This window comes from Antrostomus carolinensis, unplaced genomic scaffold, assembly GCF_000700745.2.
Source record: "Antrostomus carolinensis isolate BGI_N321 unplaced genomic scaffold, ASM70074v2 scaffold13755, whole genome shotgun sequence".
NCBI lineage: Eukaryota > Metazoa > Chordata > Aves > Caprimulgiformes > Caprimulgidae > Antrostomus > Antrostomus carolinensis.
The window spans coordinates 9,710-19,516 of NW_010314333.1; the positions used below are offsets into that span (position 1 = coordinate 9,710).

A 9,807-nucleotide genomic window follows, 5' to 3' on the forward strand; every position below is an offset into this window, starting at 1 on the left:
CCCTTTGGCCAGCTGGGGTCAGCTGTCCCAGCTGTGTCCCCTCCCAGCTTCTTGTACACCCCCAGCCTACTTGCTGACGGGGTGGTGTGAGAAGCTGAGAAGTCCCTGACTCAGTGTAAGCACTGCTCGGCAACAACTCAAACATCAGTGTGTTATCAACATTATTCTCATCCTAAATCCAAACCACAGTATTATACCAGCTACTAGGAAGAAAATTAACTCTATCTCAGCTGAAATCAGGACAACCTGTCCAACATGTCGCCACTATGTATCAGTTCTACTTCTGATATCTGATTTTCTCCATTGACAGCATCCATAGCGTTTTCCCGTACTCCATTAAAACAGGATGTGGTTTGTTCAGCTTGCTTCCCAGTGCTGGTCCCTTGAGCTTTGTCAGCTTCTGCCTGACCCTTCACTTGAGGACATGGAGGTTTTGTGTTTCAGATGCTTCAGCCCACATAATATGCTCATCTATATTTGCTGTATTTTCCCCAGTCTTTGTTTAAAAAAGTTCTTACTTTATGTGTCAGCAGCCAGGTGCTGTTTTGGTTTAAATGAAGCCTCTCTTGCTTTAGATGAAGCCCGTGTTTTCTTTACAGCCCCCATACTCTCCAAGTTCCCCTGTTCCTGATGACCTCATACTCCTCTTCTTTCCGTGACTTTCTCTGTTGCACTTTGCAACCCTAACACTCTGCCTTGTCTTATGCGTGTTTCTAGAAGCATTTCCAGCTTTGAGCTTCCTGCCTTACAAGTTAAGCTCTGCTCATAAAACCTTTTCTAACAGGTCTCTGTGCAGTCAGTGTTCACACAGCACTCTCCAACTCCCCTTCACAAACCTGACATCCTCCAACCTTTACCTCATCCTGACCAGCTTGGAGGTGAAATGCTTCTGAGCTGCCCCAGTGCCTCATCAGCTGGCTCCCAGGTCACTCTTGGCTCAGCCACCTTGGCTACAAGAGGTCTCTTGGAGGTCTCTGAGGGATGGTGGATGCCTGCCAGGGACAAGCTATCATAGGGTTGACACCTTTTACAAGAAACAGCAGAAAGGCCCACCCCAAGGGCATCTTGGCATGGGAAGTGTCTGCATTCGGAGGGGTGAGGTTGCCTCACTGTTTTTGCTCGCTCCCCAGATTGCTTGGCATCCTTTTTGTGACATATGATTTGATTTGGGGATGGAGAGCTCGGTAGTCCCCTCACATCAGCAACAATTGTCCCCTTCACCTTGTTAGCCCACGCAGGGGCAGCTGATACCAGCACTTGGTCTCTGCTATGGTCAGTTACTTCATTTAATTTGATAACTCACCTTAACACTTAAGGATTTGTTGCCATCAATGTGCTTTCTGCCCAGAGAAGCTGTGGCTGCCTCCTCCCTGGAAGTGTTCAAGGCCAGGCTGGATGAGGCTTTGAGCAACCTGCTCTAGTGGAAGGTGTCCCTGCTGATGGCAGGGGGGTTGGGACTGGATGAGCTTTAAGGTCCTTTCTGACCCAAACCATTCTATGATTCTATGATTCTTTCTGACCTCATTCCTCCCTTTTCCTCAGACTTTTTGCTGAATAGTCCTAAGAATTCATGCAAGTCTTTCCAACAACAGGCTTGGTTATTGAGATTTTTAAGGTAAGAAATGAGTAGACAAAAAAAAACCAAACAAACAAACTAAAGAAAAATATTAATCACAGAATCATAGAATCACAGAATGGTTTGGGTTGGAAAGGACCTTAAAGATCATCTCCTTCCAACCCCCCTGCCATCAGCAGGGACACCTTCCACTAGACCAGGTTGCTCAAAGCCTCATCCAACCCATCCTTGAACACTTCCAGGGAGGGGGAAGCCACAGCTTCTCTGGGCAACCTGGGCCGGTGTCTGACCACCCTCACAGGAAAGAATTTCTTCCTAATGTCTAATGTAAATCTACCTTCTACCAGTCTGAAGCCATTACCCCTTGTTCTATCACTAACTGCCCTTGTAAAAGTCCCTCCCAGCTTTCTTGTAAGCCCAATAATAAGAAGAACCTAAAGATGGCCTTAATCATAGAATCACAAAATCACACAGAAATATTTAGATGGCAGGGGACCCCTGGAGGTCTCCAGTCCAACCTCCTGCTCACAGCTGGGCACCTTATATCTAGTCAATAGTTCCTTGCTGCAACCTATGGCTGCTGCTTCCTGTTCCTCTCCTGTACATCTCCAAGAAGAATGTGGCTCCTCCTTCTAGGTAAAATCCTTTAGAAAATGGGAGACTGAAATTAGATCCCACCTTGCCTCTCTTCTCCCTACTAAACCCAGGTTTCTGTCTCTCCATGTATATTATGTGCTCTAGCCTCCCCACCGTCCCAGTACTTGGACAGTGTACAGTTTGTTGGCATCCATCTTGTACTGGGGGCTCAAAACTGCCTCCTGTATTCTAGATGAGACCTCAGGTGTGCCAAAGAGAGGGAAATAACGACTTCCTGCTGGCTGTGCTCTTGCTAACGAAGCCCTGTGTGTGTTTAGCCTTAATCGCTGCAAGAGCGACGATAACCCATCACAGAGAAGTAAAAAACCACAGAACTCTTGGCAATATAAACACCTGCAGTCCAATGAACGCCAGAAACCTAGAGATGAGTAAAATGAAATGTTTAATATCAAACCCTGCAGCTGGATTCTTTGCTGAAACATGGGGCTTGGATGTCTTTACCAATGAATTTCCACTTTGCTGCACTGAAGGATGGTGCGTACTGACTGGGAACATGGGCCTCATCCACCCAGGTCTGAAAATCAACCATTATTAACAGAGCACTTGGGTCTTCCAGGATAGCATCCCTTGGCACCAGCAGCATTTCCAGCCCTGTGGTCTGCAGCAGGGAGGAGTGTTCCTGCAGCAATGAAGTCATGTGGCACGGTGGTGAGCAGCACTCTTGCCATCTTCTTGATTCTGCAACTGGGTGAGTCCTCAGCTCAGTGAACCCTCCTGCTTCTTACAGTCTTTTCACAAGCCTCTCGGCACTCCAGGTGGCTTTATCATAGAATCATAGAAGGGTTTGGGTCAGAAGGGACCTTAAAGCTCATCCAGTTCCAACCCCCCTGCCATCAGCAGGGACACCTTCCACTAGACCAGGTTGCTCAAAGCCTCATCCAACCTGGCCTTGAACACTTCCAGGGAGGGGGCAGCCACAGCTTCTCTGGGCAACCTGTGCCAGTGTCTCACCACCCTCACAGGAAGGAATTTCTTCCTAATATCCCATCTCAGTCTACCCTCTTCCAGTTGGAAGCCATTCTAGGTTCCTCCCAATTTGCCATACCTCCCAATTTGCCATACCTCCCAATTTGCCATGTAACATACTGGACAGGGCTTAGAGCAGGCTCATTCCAGCGATGCAGCTGTGACAGCTGCCTTCTGACCTTGTCTGGTCCACCCCTGCACTGCTCAACAGCTCTCTGTGGGGCCTTGCAGTAGAGATGAGGACCAAGGGGCTAGAAGCTGAGGGGCTCCCTACATCCATGTCCTGTCACTTCAGAGGCAGCATGAACAACTCCAGCTTTGGAACTCAGGCAGTTCCCAGCCTGCCTGCTGAGCCTGACAGCCAAAACCAGGGTGTCCGGAGCATCACCAGGTTTGGAGAGCTGCCCCATAGAGATGCAGGAGTGGGGTTCCTGTGAGAGCCAGGGTGCACGCTGAGCACAGAGTGGAAAATACTGCCCTCCACGCTGCCTCCAGCTGCCTGGGCTGTATTTCTCATCACAGGTTTGCCTTTACAAATGTAATGCTACCAGATTGCTCACTGTGACTGCTAATGTTGTAAGATTTGGTGAATTTTTTAGTGCGCATTTTCCAAGAAAGGAAGGCGACTGAATAAGGCCAAGCCATTTCTCAGATGCTCAGCTGTGATTCCTCTGGCTGCAGAGGAAAGATTGGAACTCTTTTATGCACCCTAGCATCAAAAGCAAAGCAAAAGAAGCCAACTCTTACTAATAGCTTTTATAATTTCTCAGTTTAGACAAGGTCATCATTGTCTGTGATCCAATTTGTAATTATTGAAAACCTGTATTGCCAGTGTTGCAGATTACCTATGATCTTGGATGAATACGTAACTTGTGGAAAACTCTCCCTTAAATTTATGTAAACTTTTTATTTTGCATTTCTGTGGCTCTCCAGTATGAAGGTCACCTGGGGGATGTGCAGGTTAGGCAGCTCTGAAAGCTTACCAGCAATCAGGCAGGAGACCTCAACCCCCTTGTTCCCAATTGTATCTCTGGCAACTCCATCTCCTTCTTACGGTCTCCTGCAGAAATCCCCTTTACAGTGAAGGAAAGGAAGTGCCTGCTCCAAGAAACCACTCCTAATGTTTCTTCAATGTTATATATCCTACTTCTTTTACTGCCACACAGCCTTCATCCCAAGAACAGGAACCCGCTGTTAGGCCAGTCTTCATTCTTTGTTTTTTTCACTTTATCCTTTCATTTTCTTGGGCTTTCAGTCTTACTCTATGCAAAAACTGGAAGAAGGGGTGAACAAATTTGCCAGTGCTGCCTCAGTCTTGACTGGGGAACGAAGGAGGGCTGGTGTATGCTGTCCTGCCTTTGCTACCAGGAGGACAACAAAATCTTGTCCAGTGGAAGAAGGTTGTTTCAGTAAAACTGTTGACTTCTCAAAATTATGAAGGATGGCAAATCCACCACAACCCCTGGTATTTTCCCTGTTTCTGAATGTCTATGAAACAGAATAGCCATTAGTCAGGTAAAGAGCCTGAAGTGGAGGGGAGGGAAGCTATGGAGCTGAAAAGAAAAGGGGTTGATTGATGAGACAAAGGAGTGAAAAACTTAGAAATTGAGGTTAATCTTCCCAGTATCCGGGAAAGGGAGGAGAAATATCTGTGTCTTTCTGGAGGGATGGGAAGTATTCACTGAGCCACCCTTCAGAAAGTGAATGTATGCCTTTTTTTGGTGGGTATTGACTTTCAGGTTTGAGCCCCATTATGGCTCAGCAAAACAAACTGCAGATTGGGGTCGCAGGACAGGCGGTGATCCTGAACTGCAGAGGTGTACCTCCTAAATCAGATGTGACCTGGAAGTACTACAAGGTTGTTATAAGGGTGCTTACAACCAGCCATTTGAAAGGTAAGGCTTCCAGTTCATCAACCCTCCTCCCTAATACATGCCTGAGAAACTTCTTCCCTCCTAACCAAACTTATTTTTCCAAAAGGCAAAGCTGCCATGTCCGATCGATCTGAAATTGATTCTGGCAATAGAAGCCTGAAGGTGTTGGACTTAAGGCTCTCCGATGCTGGCACCTACACCTGTGAATATGGCTCTCACACAGTCAGTATCTCACTGCATGTCTTTAAATGTGAGTGATCGGAGGGCTTTTACCCATGAGGAGGTGAGAGTGGAGGCAACCATAGAGCTCAGAGAGACATCTCTGCTGGGATTCTTTATCCAGCTGCTATTTCTTCTGGCCTGGGCTATCATAGTTCATTTCTCCTCCATCTCTAGGGCACAAAGTCTCTGTATTCTCTTTGCTGTGATACTTATCCCTCTCTTGCAGGAAGAGGAGTTTACTTACTGGCTGCACTTTTTCTCTTTACAGTGACGATCTCCTTAGACGGGCACTTCCTGCCAAATGAAGTCCCTGAGCTGACTTTGATGCAAAATTCATCCCATCCTTTACCCAACCTCAACATCACATTGTTTAACAGTAACAATAACATAGTAAGACCAAATATCTTAGAAAACAAGACTCCTCAAAAATACATACTGAAGTTAAAGCAACTGAAGGCTGCGGATAGTGGGACCTGGATGTGTCATGTCCATTCAGATTCTCCATTGATTAATCAGAACATCCCCTTTGACGTAAAGGTATTAGGTATGTGACAACAAACATGCGACTCACACACAGGCTTGGGAACCAGCACATGAGCTGAGCTTTTACTTTCCAGCATCTCAAGCAGTTGTGCTCCGGGGTTGATTTCCCAGGGCTTCCAACACTGCAATTTGGGGATTGCTTTGCTGCCTGAGCTCTGTCCCACATTTGCTCCCATTTTCCTCCTCAGACTTGTCCTAAAAATCCCCCTCTCCTTGGAGTCTGTTCTCAGCTCTGGTGAGCTTGGGAGCTTTAGCTCTTTAAAAACTATTCTCAGACACTAACTGTTTATCATTCCTGGGGTATATCTCATGGCTTTTCTCCAAGTTGTCTTTCAACTGAGCACAGGGTGCATCTCTCCAGATCAAGAGTGGACAAGGGGAAGTGTAGCCATGGCTTTCCCTGACTCTATATTCCTTGTCTGTTCTTAATTCAGGTTTTCAGAATCCAGACTTCAAAAGAAAGTATGTAGCTATTGATAGCACCGTCATTTTGTCATGGCCTCTGAACTTCCAGAAGATAAAATGGAAAGAGGGTTTCACAGGACAACTGAATTGGAAACAACAAGAAAGTGCAGCCGCTCATGAGCTACTTGATTTCAATGCCACAGCACGGGGAGAGCAGCATGTGACCAAAAAAAGCAGCCACTTTTGGTTTGAGATACCTGAAAGTAAACCTGAAAGCACCATAGAAATTAAACTCCACAAAGTCCATTTCAACCACTCTGGGCAGTACCAGTGCCAGCTGGAGTACAACAGAAGATATGTGCAGAGCAAGATAGAGCTGGTGGTGATGAAAGGTGAGAGAAGTGGATCAGGAGATTAAAAGCTGCAGAAGTCTGGAGGCCACTGGAGTACGGATGGACCCATCTTCCCATCCCCTCACCCATATGTCCTTTTCTTACTGTTGCAGTCTCAGCTAACCCTGTTGGGCCACTTCCCAGAGGGGCCAAGATGACCCTCATCTGCCAGGTCTCCAGTCCTCTCCCATCCAACACCCACTTGCGCTGGGAACGTGTGAATGGGACTCAAGTGGACATCAAGAATTCAAAGCAGCATGGAGCAAAGGTGGAGGTGAACGTCAGTGCTGCAGGGCTGTGGAACTGTCACCTCATGGAAGACAATGACAGGAAGATCAGCCTCAATTACTCCGTGGGTATGAAAATGAGCACCATGTCCCTGCCTCCACCCAAAAGCCTTAAAATTCTCTTTGTACCAGTCTCTGAACACTTTTCTCCTTCCACAGAGGAAGCTCCTGTTTGGATTAGCTATGTGGTAATTGGAGCAAGTATTGGAGGCAGTGTGTTGGTGTTTGGCCTTACATGCCTGTGCATTATAAGTGGTATAAGCTGGCAGCGAAGAAGGGTAAGTGCCCTGGTCCCTGTGAAAGGTGAAGAGATGACAGTGTCCCCAAAACAAAGGAGGAGTCTGATTTTCTGTCTGGGTGTGGGGCAGAACAGATAAAAGGTCAATCAAGCCGGCAATGTGCGCTTGCAGCCCAGAAGGCCCACTGTATCCTGGGCTGCATCCAGAGAAGTGTGGCCAGCAGGTCGAGGGAGGTGATTCTGCCCCTCTACTCCACTCTCGTAAGGCCCCACTTGGAGTACTGCATCCAGTTCTGGAGCCCCCAACACAAGAGAGACATGAACCTGTTAGAACAAGTCCAGAGGAGGCCACCAGGATGATCCGAGGGCTGGAGCACCTCTCCTATGAGGACAGGCTGAGAGAGTTGGGGCTGTTCAGCCTGAAGAAGAGAAGGCTCCAGGGAGATCTTCTAGCGGCCTTCCAGTACCTAAAGGGGCTACAAGAAAGCTGGGGAGGGACTTTTCATAAGGGCAGTTAATGATAAAACAAGGGGAAATGGGTTTAAGATGAGAGAGGGTAGGTTTAGATTAGATATTAGGAAGAAGTTCTTCACTGTGAGGGTGGTCAGACACTGGCACAGGTTGCCCAGAGAAGCTGTGGCTGCTCCTCCCTGGAAGTGTTCAAGGCCAGGTTGGATGAGGCACTGAGCAACCTGGTCTAGTGGAAGGTGTCCCTGCTGATGGCAGGGGGGGTGGAACTGGATGAGCTTTAAGGTCCCTTCCAACACAAACCATTCTATGACTCTATGATAATCCCGAGACTCTAAGCAAATGATTACAGACAGTCAGTCTGCAGATGTCAGACAGTACTTTACCACCACTTCAGAGGAAAGCATTTGAAGCATAAAAACATCCAATTGTTATTTATCCCTTCTCTCTTGGCAGCAACGGACAAGAAGGATGATACGAGCAAGACAGTACTTGCTGGAAAACAAGACATGTCAGTGTCAACAGTAAGTGGCAATGAGTGCGCCTGGAGTGGGCAAAGACTTGGTTTCAAGACACGGGAGCTGGATGGTCAAGCAGGGAAAATTGGAGCTTGAGTCTGCTTGGTGCTACAGTACAGCTGCATTTCAGCATTTTCAGCTCTTACTCATGTTAAGTCACATTTAAGACTCATGAGCTATGTTTAATGAATTTCCTGTTACACCCCAAACCCATGGTAGCACTGTCCTGGGAAACTTTGGAGCAGAGAATTTTCACTTGAATTACCTTGATGTTGAGAAATGTTGTCCAAACCCAAGCAGGAGCTCCAGAGTCCTTTGATAGGTTCCACAGTGGATCTGGGACGTGAATATCAAGGTTGTGGAGGTGGAAGGCACACCACCAAGTTCAAAGATGAAACTTACATTTTAAAAATCCGTGATGTCCATCCATGATTCCAGCTCTGCTAGCACAGTGCTGGATTACAATTTGTGAAAATTGCCAATAACCTCTTAGGAGCAAGGAAAAAGAGGAGAAGCCCACAGCACACTGTGAACCATGCCCTCTCCCAAAGGCCTTGGGTGATATGGAATACACCATCACGTCCTTGGCCCTTTTCCTGGGAGCAGGGATTTCTCAGCAGAGAAGCTGCCCTTTTCCAGGTCGTTTAGCTTATATGCTATCAGGCATCAGAAGCTGCTGTGGAGAAACACTGACAGCTATTCTGTCACTGGAATTGGAGAGCTAAAGACAGTATAAATGTCATGCATGAACATGTTCAGTGAATGTATAGGAACAGAACTGGACTTCTGCTTAATTTTCACCAGTGGCAGCGGCAAATTGTGATAGTTTCACCTATTTTCTTTCACTGTCTCTGAGAATTCAGTGGGAGTATTTATTGGCAAATGCTACTTCCTAGCTGGGATGTATATGCAGAGTTGGTTAGCTTAACATGCATCAAAAAATTCACCTTGTTTTCACCTACTTTTTATCAAGGTTAAAAAATAATCCCCATAAGGAGAGGACAAAGCACACACAACTACATCAAAAACTAGACAAATCTGTGCGATACAAGTGCTGATACAATAGTTCTTTAACTCTCTTTGCCAAGTAAGCAGCTCAGTGTCACTGAAACCCAAACCACAGCCACGTGGGTGCACAAGGAACCATTTGCATCCTCAGCTACAGAGGCAGGCAGTCATTCTCTGCACTAAGCAAAAAAGTAGGGGGTGGCTGGCTTCGAGGTATCCAAGTGAAGCCTTTCACCCCCACAATACCGGTACTCACATCATACTTTTCTCTTGCAGCCGGCTGAATAAGTAGGATTGCAAGCGCTGGAGTCAGAGGGACTGATGAAGTCTCTGCCTGGACCTAAACACCTGCCAGCCCATAGTGCTCTGTGAATCCATCTCCCTTTCTCCTGTTTTGATGTAATTCTGTATTCCTTCATCATTCCCCCAGTCTAATCCCATGGAGGGATGTTGTCTGGCTAGGAGCTGATGGACAAGATAAGAAACCCTTAAGGATTCTGATTGAGCCTCAGTTCTATAATGAGAGACTGAACAGAAGATATATATACACACACATATATATACATATATATATATATATGCTTTTATTTTGCCTATGCTCTTAGTTTGACCTTGTAGAACTGATATTATACGCTTCTTTTATCTGCCTGAGC

General features: G+C 46.7%; 1 protein-coding gene across 1 annotated transcript; it reads left to right on the top strand.

Moving 5' to 3' along the window:
• The first annotated feature begins 2,860 nt into the window (after nt 1-2,860).
• On the top strand, nt 2,861-9,474 carry CD4 (CD4 molecule). Its single transcript, XM_010167611.2, has 9 exons — nt 2,861-2,921; nt 4,939-5,094; nt 5,180-5,323; nt 5,564-5,839; nt 6,273-6,635; nt 6,749-6,991; nt 7,082-7,200; nt 8,085-8,152; nt 9,431-9,474. The coding sequence occupies exons 1-9, from the start codon at nt 2,861-2,863 to the stop codon at nt 9,444-9,446; spliced, it is 1,446 nt and encodes a 481-aa protein (XP_010165913.2). The 3' UTR covers nt 9,447-9,474.
• The last annotated feature ends 333 nt before the right edge of the window (nt 9,475-9,807 follow it).